The following is a 25,671-nucleotide window of genomic DNA, read 5'->3' as shown; positions in this document are numbered from 1 at the left end:
ATAACCACAGACACTACACTGAGAGAGTAATGTACAATTTACAAAGTGATTTCATGTATACTATGAATAGCCCATCTCCTCTGATCCTCCAAAAACCCTAAGGCTCAGAGAGGCTGAGCAACCAGCCAAGGTCACACAGGTCCTTCGCCCTGGCTCATGGCTGAGTTGGGCCATCTTCTGCTCATGTAGTTCCCCACACCCACATCCAGCATTCTGCAATATAAGCTTGTTGAGGGCAGGGAATAGTCTGAATTGCTCACTGCTAAATCTCCAGAACTCAGAACATAGATTTTTTTAAATAATAGCTATTGACCAACTACTGACTCTAAGACCAGCACACTTTTCACTACACTGAGCAGCATATTCTGCCATGTTTTGTCTTAGCCTGAGAAATTGAAGCTCTCCCTTATAGCCCACAGACAAGGAAGCTATAGGAGCCAGCCCTGTGCCCTGGTGTCCACTGGCTTGTCAATAAATTGGATAGCTATGAGCACCAGCTAACTTCCTCAGGAGGGCCGCTGCACAGCAGAGGGGCCATAACTCCATGTCTGGGTGGGTTGCTTCAAAATCCACCAGTGTTGCTATCCACCCACAGCATGCAATGAGTTCACCTCTTCTGGGATTAAAAAGACTAAAACTAGCTATGGGGTTGAAACTAGTCTGACTGGACTTTGAGGCAGAAAATACTTTTACATTAATTTTATATTTCCTTACCTACAAAAAAATCCTATGTTTCACTTTCAATATTCTACATTTCTGTATGTGAGCTATATACTGTGAGCATATGCTGTGTTGAACCATATGAAACTACTATTTTTGTATGTGAAAAAAGGATTAAATATTGGCAATTTCATATGGTTCAACCTTATTTCTTTTATAAACTGACAAAAGTCTTGTTTTATTTTTAAAAAGGAGACTATAAATAGTTATATTATCCCTGAATTGGCCACTTTCCCCTCTCAAGTTCAGTAATACTAATATAATGATAAGATTAAAAATCTTGCCATTAGCAACCAAGATATCCTTCAATAGATTAGTAGGTAAACCATGGCACATCCATACAATGGAATAGTATTCAGGAAGGAAGGAAGGAAGGAAGGAAGGAAGGAAGGAAGGAAGGAGGGAAGGAAGGAAGGGACAGAGGGAGGGAGGGAAGGGGAGGAGAGGGTAGGGGAGGGAGGAAAGGAAGGAAAGGAATGAAAGGAAGGGAGGGAGGGAGTGAAGGAAGGAAGGAAGGAAAGGGGAGGGGAGGAGAGGGGAGGAGAGGGGAGGGGAGGAGAGGGGAGGGGAGGAGAGGGGAGAGGAGGAGGGGGAGAGGAGGGGAGGGGAGAGGAGGAGGGGGAGAGGAGGAGAGGGGAGGGGAAGGGAGGAGAGGGGAGAGGAGGAGAGGGGAGGGGAGGGGAGGGGAGGAGGTGGGGAGGGGAGGAGGGGAAGGGGAGGGGACTGGAGGGGAAGAGAGGGGAGGAAAAGAAAATAAGCAATCAGGCCATGAAAAGATATAAAGAAAACTTAAATGCGTATTACTAAGTACTAGAAGTCAATCTGAAGAGGCTGCATCCTATATGATACTAGCTATATAATGTTCTAAATAATGGAAAACTATGGACATGGCAAAAAGATCAGTGGTTGCCTGAGGGGTGTGGGGATGGTGAATAGGCAGAGCACACAGGATTTTTCAGCTGGGGAAACTGCTCTGTATGATACTGTGATGGTGGATACATATTACGTACTTGTCAACACTCATCAAAGATATAACACAGAGTGAGCCCTGAGCGCAACAGTGGGCTTTGGGTGATAATGATGTGTCCATGTGGGCTCATTAATTGCAGCAAATGTGCCACACTAATGCAAGATATTAATAACAGAGAGAAACTGTGGTGAGAGGGGGTACATGGGTACTTTCGCTCAATTTTTTGTAAACCTAAAACTGAGCACAAAAATAAGTCTGTGAATTTAAAAATACAGAAACAAAAAACAAACAAACAAACAAAACCCTACTTTGCCTTTCATTGCCAGGTAAGAAGACTGAAGGACAGTTGAGAGAAGGCACAGAATAGGCCGTGTGCCCCTGGAGGGGGAATGCCATCTTTCGCTGTCCACACAAGGAGGAAGACAAGTTCCAGAGCCACGCTCCATCGATTTTCCAATCGGGCAAGGGCTGACCTTTCTTTCCTAATAGCATGATTTAACAACAGCCTTGAAATCCTTTTGCGAATTTGCTGCTTCCTTTCAAGCGTTACAAATTTTCCATTTGGGGGTGTTTCTAAAGCTCTCGTGATGTTTAATCTCATCTCCAAGTCATGCCGAAAAGTCCAACACTTGCAAACATTTCCAAGTAAAATGAATTGCTCATGACAAGTAATGTCCCCAATGTTTTCAAACCTGCTGGTCTGTGAGGACCAGAGCCACTGATTTGTATCTATGTCGTTTGTCTAAGCCCTGAGGTTTCTCAAGGTTGAGGGGTCCCCTGAGATGTGACATCTGTAATTACAATCCATCTGAATTCCTCTTGTCACCTTCTTCAGGAAAAGTGTGACGGACTCGCCCCTCCTTGGGATCTCTTAGTAGAAGCACATATTTGTGTATTTTCTGCCCCAGATCTGTACACTCCTCAAGGACATATGCAAGCTCCCTTCTGTGGAAAACAAAGCATGTTTATTTCTCCCCACCCCCGGGTATTCTCATTCAGTTAAGCAGAATGTCCACTTTCACCAAAGGGAATTTCCCTTGCAATTAGTTCTCTGCCAGCTGCCTTAGGAGACATCAAAAGGCAATTTTTTTTTATGTTTTTTGGAAATTTTTGAACTCAAACATAAATATCATTTAATCAAATGCACTGATGCATTAGTGTTGATGCATAATGTGGTGCAGAACTTGGGTAACAAGCCTCACTTTCTTACAGGGTAAGATACTTTTAGGAAGAACTGACCTCATGCACATGGATGAGAAATAGCTTGTTGGCACCGTAGGCTACAGAGACTCCATGGGCATTTGGAGGCATCAGAATCTCCCCTGACTCAGACATGGAGTTACCCAACACACCATATAGCACTATGTGTCTTGGTTCTGACTACTCATTGAAACCTAGGGCACCCAGAAAGGAAACACACTACATTGCATTTCACAAAGTCTTTCTCCAGCCAGATGACTCCAGGCACTCTCTACAGAATAGCCCACAGTCCTGCTTCTCTATCAGCCTTCTTCTAGGGGAGTTTACTTGGGCTTGGTGTTGCCTCCCTGTCTTAGGGACGGGGGAAAGACAACTACAGAAGAAATGAAGCCCAACAGCAGAGCACATGGCCTGGCGCAGGAAACCGCAGGGCAGCGTGGTCTGGGTTTTAGCTCATTGATGCTGTGAGACACATACACAGTCCCGCTGCCTTTCTAACTCTCCTTTCCCCAATGGACACAGGTGTTCCCAGGTCAGGCATGTCCCTCCCCTGTGGATCAGTTTTCTCCTCTCTGGGTCTTTGTCTCAGCTGGGGACACAAACGGCCAGCTGTCATCGTCAAGGTGTTGTGCTTTTGTGTGGCAATGATTGCGTTCATGTGAAGACAAGGGCTTACAGGTGGGGGTGGGGGTGGGCATTGGGCAAAAGTGGCAAATGGAATCTCATTTTCCTGACAGCAGAGGAGGACTAGATGGCCCTGGAAGCTCAGAAGAGGGAGGGTGACAGATGCAGAAACACTCTGTCTTAGCTTAGGAACCTAAGACAAAGCCTCAGAAGTCCTCTCTGCGCCTTTATTTCTCCACTTACCAATGTCTCATCAGCAATGCCATTCTATGATCCTGGCATTATGGTATAACTCCCCAGACCCTAGTCTAATCACACATCTACTCTGGACTTAGCCCTTACCTTGAAAGCCCTAACCTTGAGTCCATGTTTATAGCCAAGCATCCGATCATTGCAGCTGATCTGGGGGCAAACCTCCAAGAGCAGTTGTGGCCAATGGTTTGCACACTCACGTGAAACACCCATGCAAAGAGGCCCTGGCACACCTGACTCCTAAAGACACAAATACAAACCTCACGAGGTCTGTCCATCAGGCAGCCAAGGACACGAATTAAAAGCTGTAAGGGATCCTTATGAATACCATGATCACCAGACCATGAGACTGTTTTTTACTGCAATTTCTGGCCAACATAGTTAACTCCAGAATTTACAGTTACAGAAATTCAATTCAGAGCCTAGGCTGTCCCTAGGCTGAGAGGAGAATTTAGTATCACACCTGCTTCCTCCCTGGGGGCTCCTTTTATGTTTTGACTGGCTGTACTGATGCATCAGTTAGGAAACTGCTCTCATCAGTGGAGTGGAGTATTGATTTAAAGGTCTGAGACTCAGGAACTCAGGATATAAACTTTCACTCCCCAGATTTATTTTATACAATCCATTGCATTAATGTTGCGTATAAAAATTTCTCCATACTTTATAATAAACATTTTCTGTTCTGCAAATTGCAAACTGATGGCATTCTTGAGCGTCCAAAGGGATGTTTTATATTCCATTCACTACCACCACAAGTATCATAGCATTTAGCCAAGACACTGCCTAGACCAGTTTTGGTCCCTTCCTGTTAGAAAATGAACCTGAAAAGCAAAAGAAGTGCTTAAAATATATAATCAAAGCTTCTTAATTTTCCACACTTTCTTCTTTCCCACTTTCTTCTCACTCAGAGTCTTCAATAGCAACTCTGGTGTGTGAAGAGATAGAGAATAGCAACTCTGGTCTGTGAAGCCCCTCCTCAGAACAACCCAGCTCTCCCCCTCTGGCTGACTCTCAGGGGCTGATGCAGCTACAAAGAAAGGGGACGTTTCCACTCCATATTTAACCGGCCTTGAAAGCCTGTATATCAACAGATACCCAGTGTGCATCCACAGCGCCCATGCACCTCACAGCAGGCTCCAAGAGGCTCCCCAGGGAGAGGAAACCGGCCCCACCGTTGTCTGCTCTGCTTAAACATGACACTCACCTCAAGGCATATCCCCTGCCATGCCACATTTTCCTTCCCAATAAATGAACCTGACATGATTTACTCAGATCAGTACTGAAAAATGAAAACAAAAAACATTGATATTTCATGTCAGGGTGCTTCTTTTTGTGTATTTAGCAGAGGAGGAGAAAAGCACTTGAGGAAGGGAGAGAGCAAGTGCTGAAGTCAGCAACTCGCCAAGTGGCGGTCTGCTAACCAGAACCCTTGAATCTCACCCAGCTCTTTATCACTGTCTCTGTGGTATTTAAAGAAAAGAAAGAAAGAAAAACTTTCAAAACTGCAGACCTACAGTTCTCCCTTAAATGCACTAGTTAGAATGGTATCTCTTTCCCTCCCCGGCCCCGCCCCGCACAGCTGCTGCAGAGACTGGAGAGGTGAAGGTGCCTGGAATTGCAAGTCTGAAACATTTTTCACAGTATTCCCTTTTGCTTCTTCATCAGATCTAGTCTGGAATTCTTTCCCCTTTCAGTCAGAGGTCACCTTGTTTTCTCTCTTTCTTCTGGGTGTCAGGGAAACTGCATGAAGTCCCAGAACAGACAGCCACCTGCTGTGCTCGGAGATCTCATCTCCTTCTCAGGGCAGGATCCATGCAGCACAAGGCCTTCCAGCCCCATAACTGGCTAACTGGCCCCTCCTTAGCCAGTTCGCCTGATCTTCACCTCCAGGGGCCACAGGCAGGGAATCGCCCCTGGTTAGCTTCCCAGACTCACTCCCCTCACTCTGTGCTCCAGCAAAGCTACACTGCACACCATTTCCATGCACTCAGAGCTCTGAGCTTTTGTGCCATCCACCTGGAGTGTCCTTTTCCCCTTGTCTAACCACTGAACCCTCATTCACTCTGCAGATCCCACCTCACAGTGCCTCTGTGAATCCGGGCCTGTCCACCACATCACATCCTACTCCACTAGCCACTAACACCAAAAAAAGCACCAGCACCTGTCTGAGCAGTGTACCTCTGCCGGTGCACTTAGGGCCACTTGAGTGATATGACACTTGTGCCTCACACATTAATCTCTGGCCTCAAGGAGTTCCATGCCATTACCCAGACAGTGCCGACATTACTGCCCATCCTGCGTGCTGGGCCCCAGGCTCACTGCTTGGCACATTCTAAGAGCCCAATACATCCTTACTGAATTAAAGAGACCACAATTGAACTCAACTGCATTGTCACCTGTCCTTTAACCTCAGACAGCGAAGGGAGGGGGGTGAGTGACAAGACTAAGGACGGTGGTATTTGGAGAATTTGCAAAATAACAGGGCCCAGATATTGTAGCTGTGCACATTACAGGACTTCCATGAGCTACAATTTCCTCTAAGGAACAGCATGCAAAATTGAGATATCTACCACTTGAGAGGTCATCGGAAGAAAGAAATGACAGGATGCACAGAAAGATTGGTACAGCACTCAGTCCTCAGTAAATGGAAATGTTGCCACCAGTAAGCTTATCAGGCATGGGATCTGTCGACAGGTCACAGCCCCCTCACCTGCAGCATCCCCAATTTTGAGGTAGCTGTGTTGAACATTAGAACATGCACTAGGACAGGCAGCCTTTGGATATGGGGCAAGACCTTGAATTCCAAGTCAGAACCCTCTAAGGAGTGAGCCAGGCAATTAAGCCAGGGCACTGAGGTGCTGGCAGGTAAGGCAAGGTCCTAGGGAGGCAGTATCAGGTGTCCATGCCCTTCACTCTTCTCCAGGGTCTTCACTGCTCCACCAGGCACAGCCCAGCTTCCTAGCAGGGGAAGCAAGAGGGCACAGTATGTCGCCAAAGAACCGGGGGCAGGGGGAACCTCTACTTCAGGCTAAGGGGTCAGGCTCCTCACTGGCTTTTTCCTGCATCTCCTTGTGATCTAGGAAAGTCTTCAAAGAACTGGAAATCCACACACAAACCAGAGCAGATATGCTCAGGGACCTGACCTGCAAGTTAATGATCCACACACATCTCGGAAAGAACTTTCTGATGTTCTCTTCCTCCTCCCCTGGCAAACATTTATCAAGCTCCACAGTAGAATGTGTTCTTGCTGACTGGCATCGCTCTGTTCCAAGGTCCCAATGCCAGGCTCTTTAATGTATGACAACCCACAGCAGGCAGGACATCTTATTTTTCAAGCCCCGCTTGCAGGCTTTATGAGAAAAGACGTTGCTGAAAAGCAGAAAAGAACACTAGAAACCAATAAACACCTCTTACTCCCTGACTGATTCCACCGTGAAGAGCTGCCTTGAGTTTCCATATGCTGCATAAATCCACCCCACTTTAGAGCCACAGAGGTCCCTGCTGATGCTCCTGGTAGTCCTGATCACTTTCAACTTCTGTTGGCTCTGACAGAAGAAAACTTCATTGACAAAGTGGATAATTCTTACCTGCTTTCCCAGAGCAGCACTCGGCTGAGATTAATTTCCCTTTGCCTTTATTGCTATTGCTACTATTTCTCAACATTACTTCCTAGGGCTTCGACCTAGACCGACACAGGGTTCTATCAGTAAATAAAACGATGGTTAAACCTGAAGGCAGTTTTAGCAGCATACAGACTTTCCTCCGCCTCTCTTCTCTACTCCAAGTTTTTGAACTGTGTTTCTAGCCATTGGAAGGGGCTTTTTTCAGGCCAGTCCCCTCAGTTGGGACATATTCCCATCTGGCCTTACCTTTAGCATCCTGCCTAGCTTCTCTCTTGCTGTGTCTGTCTGTGTGTCCATTTCCATCTTGATAAATAGATAGAAGGATAGATGGCTGGCTGGCTGGCTGGATGGATGGATGGATGGATGAATAGAGAGAGAGAGACAGAGAGAAGGATAGATGGATGGATGGATGGATAGATAGATAGATGGATGGATGGAGACAGAGAGAGAGACAGACAGACAGATAGATATCCAAAACTATATTTAGAGATCAATGATGTTTAGGTAGTTTAAAACTGTTTCTGTTCCTGTCTGTCCGTCTCTCTCACTCTTTCCCTTTCCATTCTGATATGTGTAGACAAAGACAGAAGCAAAGACAGAAAAAGAAAGACTAAGGTTTTTTCTTTATTCCAAATTTAAAGATTTGTGCCTCTTTACACTGGAGTTTTATCCTGAGGGCTCTGAGGGCTCTCTGAAGGGTTTTCCATTTGAATGCACAAAATAAAGGCAGATATTTTAAAAATTTAAAACAATTTAAAACATGTAAAGGAAAATAAAAAAGGTCAGAAACTCAGATCTGCATAAAGTCAGGAAGAGCATGGATGAGGGTAAAATAAAAGAATTTTTTTTCTAATTGATCTAACAGATAACAATTTGTTCAAAATAATAATAGCAATAATGTATTCAATTGTATAAGTATGTATAAGTGAAATGAATGAAAGCAAGAAAACAAGGGAAAGGAGAAAGGGATTAGGACCATTTTGATATTATGAGACACACCAACCATGAAGGGGTATAGTGCTATTTGAAAGTAGACTTGGATTAGTTGCAAGTGAATATTATGAACTGTAGTCCAGGCAATAAAAAGAGTAAAAAATAAGAATAACTAATGTGTTAATAAAGGAGAGAAAATGGAATCATATAAAATGCTCAATAGAAACCAGTGCAAAATAAAAACAGAAACAAAAAGCAAGGGCAACAGATAGAAAACAGTAACAAATATATTAGATATTAATCTAACTACAGTCATTTGCTGCATGACAGCATTTGAGTCAACGATGGACCACACGCCCAAGAAAAGTTATCAAGGATAAAAAGAGGTATTATGTAATGATAAAGGGCTAATTCTCCAAGAAGACATAACAATCCTTAAAGTGTACAGACCTAATAACAAGGCGTCAAAACACATGAGGTAAAAACTGATAGAACTTCAAGGAGAAATAAACGAAGCTCTTACTATGCTTGGGCACTTCACCACATCTCTATCCAAAACGGACAAAGCCAAAAAGCAGAAACTAATAAGAACATCGACACAACACCATTAATCAACGGAATATAATGGATATCTATAGACAATCTCATCCAACAACAGCAGAATACACATTCTCAAACTTCTTATTTAGAACATGCATCAAAATAAGCCACATTCTGGCTTTAAAACACCCCTTAACAAATTTTAAAAAAAAATCATAATAGAAATAATAGAAATCACTATCAGTTCTCAAACCACAGTGGAATTAACCTGGAAATCATAACAGAAAGAGAGTTTAAAAATCCCAAAATACTTGGAGATTAAACAATACACTTCTGAATAACACATGGGTCAAAAAAAATCTCAAGAAACACGTTAAGATATTTTGAACCAAATGAAAATAAAAACACAACTTAAAATTTGTGAGATGCAGTAAAGCAGTGTTTAAAGCAAAATTCATGGCATTGAATGCATACATTAGAAAAGAGGAAAAAATTAAAATCAATCACATAAGGTTTTAACTCAGAAAACTAGAAAGAAGAAAAAAATTAAATTCAAAGCAAGCAGATGAAAATAAATAAAATTAGAAACAGAAAATTATAGAGAAAATTATCACAACCAAATGCTCATTCCTTGAAAACATGAATAAAATCAATAAGCCTCAAGCAAAGCTAAGAACAAAAAAGAGATGACACAAATTACTAATATCAGAAATTAAAAAGGGAACATTACTACAGGTCTCATGAACATTAAGGCAATAATTTAAAAATGCCATGAAAAATTCTATGTCCAAAAATTTAATAACCTAGATGAAATGGGACCACTTTCTTAAAAGACACAATCTGACAAAAGTCACACAAGAAGAAATAGATAATGTTAATAGGCCTATATATATTAGAGAAATTGAATTAATAATGGCCTTCCAAAACAGAAAGCACCAGACCTAAATGGGTTCACTAATGACTTCTACCAAATATTTTAGGAAAAATTATACCAATTCTCTATGGTGTCTTTCAGACGATACTTTCTTAAAAAAAAAAAAATATATATATATATATATATATATATATTCAGTGGGGTGCGGTGGCTCACGCCTGTAATCCCAGCACTCTGGGAGGCCGAGGCAGGCAGATCATCTGAGGTCAGGAGTTCGAGTCAAGCGTAGCCAACATGGTGAAACCCTGTCTCTACTAAAAAATACAAAAAATTAGCTGGGTGAGGTGGTGCACACCTGTAATCCCAGCTACTCAGGGAGCTGAGGCAGGAGAATCACTTGAATCCAGGAGGCAGAGGTGGCAGTGGGCTGAGATCGCACCATTGAACTCCAGCCTGGGCAACAAGAGCGAAACTCCGTCTTAAAAAAATAATAATAACAATTTCAATAATTCCATAAGCTGCTTTTTAACTCATTCTATGAGTCCAGCATTACTCTAGTACCAAAATCAGAAAACAGTATTATAAGAAAAAGAAAACTACAGACCAATATCTCCTATGAACATAGATGCAAAATTTTCCAACAAAATATTAGCAAATTAAATCCAACAATGTACAAAATAAATGATACACCACAACCAAGTGAGATTTGAGGTATGCTAGACTGGTTCAACATTTAAAAATCAATTAATGTAATCCATTGCATCAACAGGCTAAAGAGAAAAAAAAATCACATGATCTATTAATAGATGCAGAAAAAACATTTGACAAAATCCAACACCCATTCATGTTATGAACTTTCAGTAAAATAGGAATAGAGAAACATTTTCTCAATATTATAAAGAACATCTACAAGAAACCTTCAGCTAACATCATACATAACAGTGAGGAATTCAAATCTTTCTTGCTAAGATCAGAAAAAGACAAAAATGTCTCCTCTCACCACTGCTTTTCAGCATCGTACTGAAAGTCCTAGCTAATGCAATAAGGAAAGAAAAGGAAATAAAAGGTATACCTTTTGGGAAGAAAGAAATAAAACTATCCTTCTTCACAAATGGCATGATTGTTTTTATAAAAGATCTCAAAGAATCAACAAAATGGCCCCTAGAATTCATAGGTGATTATAGCAAAGTCACAGAATGCAAGGCTAGTACATAAAAGTCTATTATTTTTCTATAACCAACAGCAAGTGAAATTTGAAATCAAAATACAATACTATGAATGTTAGCACACAAAAACTTATTTATAAATACAACAAAATATGTATAAGATCTATATAAGAAAAACTGTACAATTTTGATGAAGAAAATCAAAGATGAACTAAATAAATAGAGAGATATTCCATGTTCATGGATAGAAAGACTCAAGATTGTCAAGGCATCAGTTCTTCCCAATTTATTCTATAGATTCAATTCAATCCCAATCAAAATCTGAAAAAGTTATTTTGTGGATAACTTTGAATCAATTTAGAAATTGATTCTACAGTTTAGACGGAGAGGCAAAAAAACAAAATATCCAACTTAATATTGAAAAAGAAGAACAGTCAGAGGACTGACACTATCTGACTTCAAGATTTGCTACAAATCTACAGTAATAAAGACAGTTTGGTATTGGTGAAAGAATAGACAAATTGACCAATGGAACAAAATCAAAAGCCCAGAAATAGACCCACATAAATAGAGTCAATTGATCTTTGACAAATGAGCAAAGGCAACACAATGAAGAAAAGAGTATGTTCAACAAATGGTGCTAGAACAACTGGACATCCACATACAAAACAAAAATGAATCTAGACATAGACCCTACATTCTCCACAAAAAGGAACACAAAATGAGCCACAGACCTAAATTTAAAATATACAACTATGAAATTTCTAGAAGATAATACAGGAAAATATCTAGATGACCTTGGGACCAGTGATAATTTTTTAGTTGCAACACCATAGGCATGATCTATACAAGAAAAAATTGACAAGCTGGGCTTTAATAAAATTAAAAATTTCTATTCTGTGAAAAACATTGTTGAGAAAATGAAAAGGCAGCCAAAGATTGAGATAAAATATTTGCAAAATATTTCTACTTCTGTCTTAATTCCCTACCCAAAAGATAAAGGACTGTTATCCAAAATATGCAAAGAACTCTTAAAACTCAACAAGAACACAACCCCACTAAAAAATGGGCCAAAGACCTTAACAGACACCTCACCAAAGAAGGTACACAGGTGGCAAATAAGCATATGAAAAGATGCTCCATATCAGAAGTCATCAGGGAACTGCAAATTAAAATAACAATGAGATACCACTACATATTACAATGGCCAAAATCCAGAACACTGACATTAGTATTGGATGTGGAGCATCAGGAGCTCTCATCATTGCTGGTGGAGATGTAAAATGGTACAGCCACTTTGGAAGACAATTTGGCAGTTTCTTACAAAACTAACCATACTCTTTCCATATAATCCAGAAATCACACTCGTTGGTATATAGCCAAAGGAGTGAAAAACTCGTGCCCACAAAAAAAGCCTGCACACGAATATTTATAGCAACTTTATTCATAATTGCCAAAACTTGGAAGCAACCAAGAGGCCCTTCAGTAGATGAAGGTATAAGCTGTGGGACATCCAAACAATGGACTATTATTCATCACTAAAAAGAAATGAACTATCAACCCATGAAAAGACATGAAGGAAACTTAAATGCAGCTTGCATTTACTGCATTTAAGAAGCTAATCTGAAAAGGCTGCATAATGTATGATTCCAACTATATGACATTCTAGAAAAGGCAAAACTAAGGACACAGTAAAAAGATCGGTGGTTGCCAGGAATTAGTGGGGAGCAAGGGATGAACAGACAGAACACAATGGATTCTTAGGGAAATACAGTTACTCTGTATGATACTATAATCCTAGACACAAATCATTATACATTTGTCCAAACCCATAGAATATGTAACACCAAAAGTGAACCCTGAGGTACACTATGGACTCTGAGTGATAATGATGTAAGTCAATGTAGGTTCATTACTTTTAACAATGCACCTCTATGGTGGGTGATGTTGATAATAGGGGAGGCTGTGCATGTGTGGGGCAGGGGATACATGAGAAATCTTTATACCTTTCAGTCAATGTTGCTGTGAACTAAAACTGTCCTAAAAAAAAGGAAGTCCATTTTGAAAACACAACCACAACATATCTGGGAAATGGATAAATCAGTCAATCTATCTATCTAATGATCACCTTCATAATCTTAATTGTTGGTTGACTGACTTTGGAGATTATTGGCACAAAAGCAATTTTAAAATATTAAGACCAGGCCAGGAGCAGTGGCTTACTCCTGTAATCCCAGCACTTTGGGAGGCCAAGGTGGGCAGATCACCTGAGTCGGGAGTTTGAGACCAGCCTGACCAACATGGAGAAACCCTGTCTCTCTGCTAAAAATACAAAATTAGCTGGGTGTGGTGGCGCATACCTATAATCCCAGCTAATTGGGAGGCTGAGGCAGGAGAATTGCTTGAACCCGGGAGGCAGAGGTTGCAGTGAGCCAAGATCGGGCCATTGCACTCCAGCCTGGGTGACAGAGTGAGACTCTGTCTTAAAAAATAATAATAATAAAATAAAATATTAAGACCAAAAAGGAGTAACTGAGTAGTAGGCTCAGATATACTATAATATCATTTAAACCAGTATTTCTCAAGTGTAAGCAAAAAAAAAATTCTAGAGCTTCTGCACAGCAAAACAAACTACCATCAGAGTGAACAGGCAACCTACAAAATGGGAGAAAATTTTCGCAACCTACTCATCTGACAAAGGGCTAATATCCAGAATCCACAACGAACTCAAACAAATTTACAAGAAAAAAACAAACAACCCCATCAAAAAGTGGGCGAAGGACATGAACAGACACTTCTCAAAAGAAGACATTTATGCAGCCAAAAAACACATGAAAAAATGCTCATCATCACTGGCCATCAGAGAAATGCAAATCAAAACCACAATGAGATACCATCTCACACCAGTTAGAATGGCAATCATTAAAAAGTCAGGAAACAACAGGTGCTGGAGAGGATGTGGAGAAATAGGAACACTTTTACACTGTTGGTGGGACTGTAAACTAGTTCAACCATTGTGGAAGTCAGTGTGGCGATTCCTCAGGGATCTAGAGCTAGAAATACCATTTGACCCAGCCATCCCATTACTGGGTATATACCCAAAGGACTGTAAATCACGCTGCTATAAAGACACATGCACAAGTATGTTTATTGCGGCATTATTCACAATAGCAAAGACTTGGAACCAACCCAAATGTCCAACAATGATAGACCGGATTAAGAAAATGTGGCACATATACACCATGGAATACTATGCAGCCATAAAAAATGATGAGTTCATGTCCTTTGTAGGGACATGGGTGAAATTGGAAATCATCATTCTCAGTAAACTATCGCAAGAACAAAAAACCAAACACCGCATATTCTCACTCATAGGTGGGAACTGAACAATGAGAACACATGGACACAGGAAGGGGAATATCACACTCTGGGGACTGTTGTGGGGTGGGGGGAGGGGGGAGGGATGGCACTGGGAGATATACCTAATGTGAGATGACGAGTTAGTGGGTGCAGCGCACCAGCATGGCACATGTATACATATGTAACTAACCTGCACATTGTGCCCATGTACCCTAAAACTTAAAGTATAATAATAAAAAAAAAAGTTTTCACAAGAACAAAATTCTCAAAGATCTGGTGAACCTTGTCTGAGAAAAAATAACAATAATCTCATCTTATTCTAGAAAAAATATATCTTAATTGTTATCATGAAAAAGGGGAACATTTCATCTTTATACCTGGTAAAATATATGCATTTAAAAACCAAAACGGTAAAGGTCTAAAAGAATTTGTAGAATGTCAAAGTTATACCCAGTTTGAGAAACAGCATTCGCAACTTTTTGCATGTGGGCAGTTCGATCCACAGTGTGTGAATACTCACTGGGGCACTTGGAGTTTCAAACGTCTAAACCTCTATGGAAGCAAACACTAAGCATCACATCAGAGTTTTCCTTTGTTTGTTTCTCTCTTTCTTTCTTTTTAATTCAGGCCATTAGCAATGACTTTATTTCTTAATGACATGGATGTGCAGCTCCTCATGATCACACACATGAAAAATGTCCAAATACAGAAAAGCAATGCTTCCTAAAGTTTGGCTTTGGGCAGCCTTCATTCTCAGACATGTGCTGCCACAAACAGAGCTTTGCTCTGTATACGAAACAACCACATTTCCTTTTTAATTATTAAATATATTATGTATACAGAGCTACTCTACCAAAAAACACAGGCAGTTCTTTATATTATTTTCACATTTCATTCAATAGAGAATAAGTCAAGTTGTATTTTCTTTCTCACCAAGGCATCCTAAATCTCTGTGATGGACGGCACATATTTATGCATCTGTAATGCTACATACACCCTTCTCATTTGTATGGATGTCATTTCTGCTTCTGTCTTAATTCCCTACCCAAAATGAGTGCAAGATTTTTGATGTGTTTTTTTAAAATCTAGAATCCCCATAGAGGAGAAAATAGAAGCTATTATGGTACATTTACACAGTATAGATGTTCAAAAATATGTTGGGATAATAAATGCAGGCACACATCACAGTTGTTTATCACCAGGCTCCAAACTTAGAAGAAAACGCTCAGAAATAGCTGCAAGTCACCCACCTTTAGGATCTTATGCTATTTGGCTGACCTAAATATAAGAACATTAACCAGTGTATCTTTCTGTGTACCACTGTCAGAAAAACAAGCAGAAGGAACTTGCAGTTTCCCAGAGTGAATATGCCCAGAGAGCAAGATAAAACTCTCTTGGGCAGGGGGAGGTAGTGGGGTGAGGACAAAAAAAAAAAAAAGAAAGAAAGAAAGCCAGCCGGGCGCAGCGGCTTATGCCTGTTATCTCAGCACTTTGGGAGGCTAAGGCAGGTGGATCACCTGAGGTCAGGAGTTCAAAACCAGCTTGGTCAACATGGCAAAACCTCATCTCTGCTAAAAATACAAAAATTAGCCGGGCATGGTGGTGGACGCCTGTAGTCCCAGATACTCAGGAGGCTGAGGCAGGAGAATCTCTAAGAACACCGGGAGGCGGAGGTTGCAGTGAGCTGAGATTGTGCCACTGTACTCCAGCCTGGGTGATAGAGCGAGACTCTGTCTCAAACAAAACAAAATAAAAGTCCCTCTTGAATTGTGGAGTCAAATGTAAGTGGCTATGGATGATCTAAGTGTTCCAAGTCCTCAAAGATGAAAGAAATAAACCTGGATCTTACAAGCCGGCATGGCTCTTTATTTTTATGAAACAGAGTATGTACCTCTCTGCCACATTCACATTTTAGCTACAGGATTGCTTTTCTGAGCAAACACATTTTGGTCTTTCAGGTGCTAATATAGTAAATATTATCTCATATTCCTTCACTGAGAAAACATTTCATGAAAAATTCTAAATGCCATAGAGTCACAGTGACATCATTAATTTCAAAACTTTGTTTCCTCCTCAACAGAATTAGAAAATTGATTAGTCCATAATTAGCATCACCAATATCAATTATCTCAGCAATGCCAAGGAATTCCAAAGACATTTAGGTTCTTAAAATACTAGAGGCAAGGCATACTGTGCTTTTTCAGTGCCTTCAGCAAATTCAGCATTTGATTTTTATAATTATTTCTTCAAACATGGTCTTGCCTTCCCAGTGCACATAGTGTCAAAGAAAACTGACTTGATTAATTCTGTGCACAGTGACACAATCAGATTGAAACACTTTTTAAACTAGGAAAAATGCATTATCATATAGTTTATTATTATATGGATTTTGATAGGGTACAGGTCAAATTATGTCTCTCGATCATCATAATTATATAGATTGAAAAGCAGACATGAGGCAATAACAGCCCACAAGGCAGAGGTTAAACAGGTCACTAGCAAAATAAAAAGGATACACTATAATACTTTCCTTTCCCTTCATTTAAGAAAATAATTTTTTTCTTTAGATCAAAGGAGACTACTATGAGAACACCTGAAACAATAAAGGTTTCAATAAAGAATGTTACAGCACTTTACAAAGAAAATGTGGTAATGAAAATGCAGCTTAAGGGTGAAATTGGAAAAAAAAAGAGCATATTTTGGCTTTTTATTACAGGATATTTAAGAGACAGCTTGGCAATAAATGTTAACATCTTTCTAACAGTTGGCAATGCAGTAGTATAAAGCTGAAAACTCACCTTGACTTATTGACACAGCTAGTTTTAAGTTACATTGCTCATTCCCAGAGGAACTGCACCACACTGCAAAAAAAAAAAAAGTGCTGAGCTTCACTCAATAAATGGAGGTAGGTGTGAGCTCCCGTTACATGGTCACATTAGACATCTTCACTCAGGGGAGGCAACAAGAAAGAGAGGGAAAGAGCAGGCAAATCAGTGAAGAGGAAAAAAAAAAAGAAATGTGAAGAAGGAAAAAGAGGAGGTCAGAGAAAATCTCCGATAAGATGCCAACTATGCTGGATGCCAACTAATTTTAAAAACTCGTCTCTGGTAAGATGCTTATCCTGGATGCCAACTATTTAAAAAAAAAAAAAAACTATTCCCGAACTCTTTCTATGTTGAGACACAGAAAGGATAAAAAGTAATTAAAGGTATTTGGTAGAATGATTTACTTTCCTTTGGGTATATACCCAGTACTAGGACTGCTGGGTCGAATATTCTGTCAAAAAGACACATACACTAGTATGTTCACTGCAGCACTATTTACAAAAGCAAAGACATGGAATCAACCTAAGTACCCATCAATGGTGCATTGGTTAAAGGAAGTGTGGTACATACACAGCATGGAAAGCCATAAAAAAGAAAAAATTATGTCCTTTGCAGAAACATGAATGTTGCTGAAGGCCATAATCTTAAATAAATTAATGCCGGAACAGAAAACCAAATACTTCGTGTTCTCACTTATAAGTGGGAGCTAAACACTGAGTACACATGGACATAAAGATGGGAACAACAGACACTGCTGACTACTGGAGAAGGGAGGGAGAGGGTCATGGGTTGAAAACCTACCTATTGGGTTCTATGCTCACTACCTGGGTGATGGGATCCATACCCTGGACCACAGCATCATGCAATACACTCATGTAACAAACCTGTACATGTATCCTCAGAATCTCAAATACATCTTGATACTATTTATAAAAAAAGAAAAGAAGTTAAAGGCATGGCCTTTGTTCTCAACATGACTACAATTTAGTTAAAAGACTAATGATTAAACCTTGACAAAATAATGGACAGAAAAAACATAGTTTTAAGAATCAAATCACACAACAATTATGTGTGTTCTCATGGTTTATATGTTTATTAAGTTACCTTTCTCTGAAATTTTAATATAGAAATTGGTTTAAAATTGAATAGATAGATAGATACCCCTGCTTTAAGATAAGATGACTTGATACTATAAAAATATTGTTGCTGGGTGCAGTGCAGTGGATCACACCTGTAATCCTAGCACCTTGAGAGGCTGAGGTGGGCAGATCATTTGAGGTCAGGAGTTCAAGACCAGCCTGGCCAACATGGTGAAACCCCATCTCTACTAAAAATACAAAAATTAGCTGAGCGTGGTGGCGGGCACCTGTAATTCCAGCTACTTGGGAGGCTAAGGCACAAGAATCACTTGAACCAGGAGGCAGAGGTTGCAGTGAGCCAAGATCACACCACTGCACTCCAGCCTGGGTGACAAGAGCTAAACTCCGTCTTAAAACAAACAAACAAACAAACAAACAAAATATATATATACACACACATGCACAAACATGCACACACATACATATATATGTGTATATGTATGTATATAATATATATGCATGTGTGTGTATGTATATATTCATTGTCTTTAAATTAATTCTTAAACTTGAAGAAATTCCAATCAAGATTTCCAATGGATTTGCGGACTTCTTCAAGTATTCACATGGATTCAAAAGCATACACTAAACAAATAGCTAAGTCAACTCTACAATAAAAGAAGATAGATACGTGATTTGTCCCTCTCAGATATTAAAGCACAGTAACTAAATACAGTAAAGACTGACCAAGATCAAGAAAATTAAATTCATAAAGCAGAAGAAAAGGATCTGATTCAGACTCGTGCACATGTGGGAATTAACACACAGCAAAGTGATACCCCAAATTACAGGGAAAGAACGAATTGTAAATGGTGGTAGGAAAACTGGCTCACCACATGGAAGAAAATCAAAATGGATTTCTACCTTATGCAATATTTAAAGGTAAGCTCCAAACAGAGTTAAAAATATGAATATGAAAAATGGAAGTGTCAGATTAATTATAGTATACTTAATATTTTTTGATCTGATAGTGGAAAGGGCTTCTTAAACAAACTGTAGAGCAAAATGTTTACTAAATTGATCACATAAAATGGAAAAGCTTAAAAGTAACAAAGGGCACCATGAACAGATATAACAGGAAGATGACAGAATGGGAGAAGATAGTTACAATGTCTAAATTCAACAAGGAATATAGGAGGAAATAAAAAGAATACAAGTACACCAATAAAAAAATGGGCAAACGATACGAATAGAAATCATTTAAAAATGAAATCATTTAAAAAGTATGTTTAAAAGTTGTTCAAGCTTTATAATAATTAAGGAAATACAATTTAAAATAACAATAATATATATCAAATATTGACTAGATTAGGAAAAAATGTGAAAGCTGAATAAAGCCAATGATTGGCAGATATGTAGAGATCTGGGAACCCTCATGTACAATTGGTTGGAGAGTAGAGCAAGGCTGAGTCCAATTCAGTAATAATATACCTTACGGTGGCTTTATATCCATCTGTTCCATGAAAGGGTTGAATGTACTAAGTGGCCCCCAAATGCTGAAGGAGCCAAAAATGAACAGGGGAGACAAATTCAGTTTGGAGGTAAAGTGTGTTTTACTGGAGGAACTTACAGACAGAAGCATGGTCTTGGGTGGTTGTGAGATGGGTAGATCTTCACACCTGTGACCCCCAGACCCAGGGCTGGGTATATTTCCATAGGGAAAGGGGATACATGATCTGTGCAAGACAATTAAAGGCATCCTCCGGAACAGGCAAATGTCACAGCCTGTAATGTGTGCCATAACATCAAGGTTGACAGCACTACACACAGGAGATAAAATAGCAATCAGGAGGCATTCACAAGACTGGGGTAATCGGAAGCCAACGTGGAGGATTAGCATCTAAGGTGGAGTCACTTTTGTCTCCACACTGTCTCAGAGAAAACCCCCAAGTTTCCTTAGGGAATCTGTTAAGATGTTTGTCACAGCATTGCTTGTGTTAGTAAGGCATTGGAGGCAAACTAACTACCCATCCCTGAAGGAATAGGAAAGTTAAAAGGTAATAGATGCTCATTATGGAGTATTAGACAGCAGTTAGAAGCCATAGATTACATGTAAATGCAGGAACATGGATGGCTTTTGGAAACATACTGCCAAATGAATAGCAAGATAAGAAGGAGATTCACACCCCAATGTCATATAATAACATGTTAAAAATACATGCCGGACCAGGCACAGTGGCTCATGCCTGTAATCCCAGCACTTTGGGAGGCTGAGCTGGGCAGACCACCTGAGGTCAGGAGTTCGAGACCAGCCTCATCAACATGATGAAATCCCGTCTCTACTAAAAATACAAAAATTAGCCAGTCGTGGTGGTGCGCACCTGTAATCCCAGCTACTCAGGAGGCTGAGGCAGGAGAATTGCTTGAATTTGGGCAGCAGAAGTTGCAGTGAGCTGAGATTGCACCACTGCATTCCAGCCTGGGTGACAGAGTGAGACTCCATCTCTAAAAACAAAATAAAATAAAAATACATGCCTACATACCCTGTGCCTGATGATATCCTCCCAAAGAGTACACAATGGAAAGAGAAGGACTGGAGTGACTTTGAAGTGGAGAAACCTGACAGTCACTCCCTCAGCCAGGTGATCAAGGTCAACACCAACATTGATAAGTCATGTCGATAGCACCTACTCTTGATGTGACATGATGAGAAGGACACTTTAACCTCTGTGGTCTTACTCTCCAAGGACACATAACTCCAATCTCATTATAACAGAAACATCAAACGTATCTCGGCTGAGGGCCATCCTACCAAATACTTGACCAGTAATCTTCAAAATTATCAAGGTCATCCAAAACACGGAAAACCTGAGAAACTGTTATAGTCTAGAGCAGCCTACGGAGACATGATGCAAAATATAACATGGAATCCTGGGTGGGACCCTGGGACAGAAAAAGACATGACAGAGAAACTAAGGAAATATGAACAAAGATTGGACTTGACACTTTAAAATATAGGATATAAGTCAGGTGCGGTGGCTCATGCCTGTAATCCCAGCACTTTGGGAGGCCGAGGTGGGCAGATCACCTGAGGTCAGGAGTTTGAGACCAGCCTGGCCAACATAGTGAAACCCTGTCTCTATTAAAAATACAAAAAATTAGCTGGGTGTGGTGGCAGGTGCCTGTAATCCTGGCTACTCAGGAGGCTGAGGCAGGAGAATCACTTGGAACCTGGGAGGTGAAGGTTGCAGTGAGCCGAGATTGCGCCACTGCACTCCAGCCTGGGAGACAAGAGCAAAACTCCATCTCAAAAATAAAATAAAATAAAATAAAATTAAATTAAATTAAATTAAATTAAATTAAAAAATAAAAAATATATATGTTATATAATAGTAATAATGTATTAATACTGGTTCATTAGCTGTGACAAATGTACCATAGCAAAGTAAGATGTTAACAATAGGGGAAACAAAGTATGTCTGGGTACACAAAAATATTCCATACTTTATAACCTTCTTGTAAATCTAAAACTATTCTAAAATTTAAAAACTATGTAAAAAAAAATCCATGCCCACAAAGCCATGCACACTTTAAAGAACATATATAAATAAAAGTCATATCAAACCTCATGAATTAGTTGCCCATGAGGGCATAGGGAGGGGATGGGTATGAGAAAAGGGTTAAAAACAAAGAAGATCCCAAACCTCGTGTTACAGAAGAAATTAAAATCAGGAAGGGTAAAGTGATTTAGCTAAGACTGTTCCTACAACATAGGCTTTCTGACCCTGGGTACAGCAAAAGCTGTTTTCATAGCTAAAACCTGCTCTGCCTGCTCTGAGGATAAACTAAGAGTGAATTCACTCCAGGAGTAGAAGAAGGAAAATTCACTAGATGAATCCAAAGGAAGCATGAACCTTTCCATGAAGTGGGAAAGGAAGATGTGGCTTTGGGTCTTTAAAGCAAGTGACGGCTTGCCAAAGGGCTCGCTGTAAGGTTATACACAGGAGCTGGCTTTAGGGCCAGAGACCTGGTGAGTCAGACAAAAGGTATTATCTAGGGCCAAACCTGAAGAAGCTAAATTTCCAGAAGACGTATTGACAAGTTGATAGCTCCAAGGAATTAATGAAAAACATCAATGGGAAGGATTTCTTGGACCAGAAGGCAGGGAAATTTCCCAAATCAGAACAAAGTTGGGGAATGGCATAGCCAGGCCTGTAGAGAGGCTCAGAGGAGGAATATTTGGCAGAGACAGAAAACAGTTTTGTTCTCTTTTTCCTATTTTCTTAATAAAACTTAAAAACTTTAAAAGGACTCTAAGAGCCTTTCCTGCAATTGGAATAGTGACAGCAAAGGTGATCCCAGAGGTCGGGGAGCAGGGGACTGGGGACGGGGTGGAGAGGAGTCATGGGAGCAGAGATGCAAAGATGGCCTGGGCACCTCCTGAACAGGTGCGGTTACGCATTCGTAGGATCCTCTGAGAAAGTGATAGCATTTGAAGTTAGAAAAGTTCCACTCAAAATTAAATCATCTTAGTATAGAAGCCTGAGGAAACTAATTAAATTCTCAAATCACAGCAAACAAGAAGAGCATGCTGTTCTCAACACCTCCAAGTATCAAAAGAGATTTAGGCAAAGACACATGGTTTTGCTCCACACTCAAGCCCACCTACTTTGGGGATTCCCTGTCCTGTTAATATCTTTTTGAAACAATAAACAAGCCCAGATGGCTGAATTACTTGGGGGTCAGGAATGCATATGTTTTCAAGTGAATACTGGGAATAGAAAAGCTGAAAGAAAAATTGTCACAGTCAATAACCAATCATTACAGGTCGAGATCTGAAAAGCAACTGATATGTGCATCACTACACAAGTATTCACAAGGAGAAAGTCTTTTTCTACCAGAGTTTTATCAAGGCTACCAAGGAGTTATCAGGCAATTCAGTAAGTGCTTTACAAGTTATGATACAATCATAAAATGAAAATCTATGCCACAATTAAGACAAATGAAACTAAGATTACAGCATGTTACCATTTCTGAAAAATATATAAAAGGAAAAATTAAGTTGCGTCTATATGCATAGAATATTTCAAAGAAAATTGGAAAGTGGTTTCATCTGAGAATTAGGTAGCTAAGAAATAGGAATAGGTGGGAGACTTTTCACATACTATACTTTTCATAGTTTTTGAATTGTGAATTTGCTGCCTCTTCAAAAAAATGAATGAATAAAATGTTAAGATAACAAATATTCACATATTTATACTCAACCATTTTGCTCAAAGACTTCAAGAACAAACACCAAAATATATCTACATCTAATACAATCAGATAAAATAAATGAGTGATACATATTTAAAATAAAAGAGCAGAGGCCAGGCTCGGCAGCTCACGCCTGTAATCCCAGCACTTTGGGAGGCCAAGGCAGGCAGATCACTTGAGGTCAGGAGTTCAAAACCAGCCTGGCCAACATGGTGAAACCCCATCTCTATTAAAAATACAAAAATTAGCCGGGTGTGGTGGTGCGTGCCTGTAATCCCAGCTACTCGAGTGGCTGATGCAGGAGAATCTCTTGAATCCAGGAGGTGGAGGTTGCAGCGAGCTGAGATCATGCCAATGCACTCCAGTGTGGGCAACAGAGCAAGACTCTATCCAAAAATAAAAATAAAATAAAATAAAACAGGGGAAATAAAATAACAATCAGAGGTAAGTCAAGCACAAGAAATGTGTACACAGCACCCTGTTTGGTTGCTGGATGTGGCCATGAATTTGGTGTCAAAAGCAAATCCAAAAACAGAGTCAAGGGTCTACATTGAGCTGCCACTCAAAAGAGGAATGGCTTTTCTTGTAGAGGAGAGCAAAGGAAAATTTCTCTCAAACATCCATCTAAATAAGACCCTGGGATACCACAGGCAGTGTCCTCAACCACAGGGCACAGCTGAGGAGACCCCCAGGAGAGTCCTGTCCTTCCATCTGCACGCAGAAGGTGGGATGGTTCGGGCTATTTAGCAGTGAGGCACAGAGCTCAGGACCTAGGAGACAGCTGGCCCCAAAAGGTAGGCACAAGAGAAATGCTATAGGTCAGACATGCCACTTGGCACACAGGCTCCAAGTTCCAACTGGAAAACCTCTTGAGCTTGATCGACTAAGTCAGGGGAAATGAAAAGAAAAGTCTAAGTCAATAGCTTGTTATTCTTTTGCCTTTTAGACAAACAGCACGTTGTTTGCTTCCATTTCCTCCCCGGCACTGTAATAAAATGGGCATCAGCTTCACGGCAGCTCCCAAACACTCGGTTTCAACAGTTGTTTCATTCATTTGCCAAAACCACTCCCTTTGGGAATCACAGTCTTTCCTCTCCTTCTCTTTCTTTTTCACCCCAGCATCCCCAGTGCAGGTCCTAATCACCACATTTCCTCCAGCATCACACATATACAGTGCACAGAGACAATACTATGTGTTCACCAAACCAGTTTTTCCTCCTGAGCACCCGGCAAAGTGACATGCCCCAGCCTCTCTACAGTAAGAAGAAAACATGCGATTGAGTTCTGGTCCATGGAACCTGGGAGATATGATATTGCCACTTCCAGGGCTGTCCCCTAAAATGTCCTGTGCAGTCACCCACAATCCCCATCAGTTCCCCAGATACCAGTTGGATTTTGATACTCAGGGCAATGTCAGAAGCCTCTGCCAGCCCAAGTTCTAAATAATTTTGTGGCCCAAAATCCCCCTCCACTAACCTATAATGACTATAATGTAAGGAAGAAAGAATTTTTTTTTTTTTTATTTCTAAGATGCTGAAAGTGTTTGTTGTCAGAATTAGCCTGCCTTGTCTAACGTAGATATTGGGGTTATCCTGAAACAAACAAACAAAAGAACCCTAAAAATATGACATTGGCTTGGCAGGTGGGTAGTAAATGGGGATGGTTAGGATATTGTAGATCTAGGTTATATGGTAGCAAAATACTGGCAAAACTTGCCTACAATACTCTAGAAGGCACACTATCTGCCTACGGAGCTTACAGTTGTAGGAAAACCAGAAGGTTCTATTCCAGGACTTCTAGGACATGGATAGAGTTCTAGAAGAATTGGAAGAGGATGAAGAATACTTTGATATATGTTATTTTGTTACTATATTCATTGCTAATTGTCTATATTAGTGTTTGGTCAAGATTTTCAAGAAAAAATGTCAGAATGCAACTGACCCATTAGCAGATAGAAGTCATATGAAAGAGAGACAATCCATAAATTTGGGACATAGAGAATTGGAAAGACCATTTGCCAATTGCTTCTAGACGTCCAACCATAAGAGACGGCATTTTTAAACACATTGAGTGTTGGAGACCCAGGGAAACTTCTCAGTTGAGCATGTGACTCAGGCCTTTGGCAAAAATCAATTGAAGGGCATAGCCTTTCCACTTGCTTTTTTTAGATAATCTCAAGATACCCACCATTAAATTGGAAAAAAGAAAGACAATGCTTCCTCACAGGGGTAAGGAAGCATTAAAATAAAGAA

The 25,671-nt window shown here is 40.2% G+C and overlaps 1 protein-coding gene across 5 annotated transcripts in view; it reads right to left on the bottom strand.

The window, feature by feature from the left end:
- Positions 1–25,671, bottom strand: part of ZMAT4 (zinc finger matrin-type 4) — a 378,251-nt gene that overhangs the window by 266,403 nt on the left and 86,177 nt on the right. The window contains exon 3 of one of the 5 annotated variants that reach the window (XM_063709320.1): positions 17,061–17,123. The exons of the other annotated variants lie outside the window; for them this stretch is intronic. Coding sequence (XP_063565390.1) covers positions 17,061–17,123 — 63 coding nt within the window. The remainder of the gene's footprint in view (positions 1–17,060; positions 17,124–25,671) is intronic. 5 annotated transcript variants of the gene reach the window in all.

This window comes from Gorilla gorilla, chromosome 7 (genome assembly GCF_029281585.2).
Source record: "Gorilla gorilla gorilla isolate KB3781 chromosome 7, NHGRI_mGorGor1-v2.1_pri, whole genome shotgun sequence".
NCBI classification, from domain to species: Eukaryota; Metazoa; Chordata; class Mammalia; order Primates; family Hominidae; genus Gorilla; species Gorilla gorilla.
This window is presented reverse-complemented; position numbering and strand designations above follow the sequence as displayed.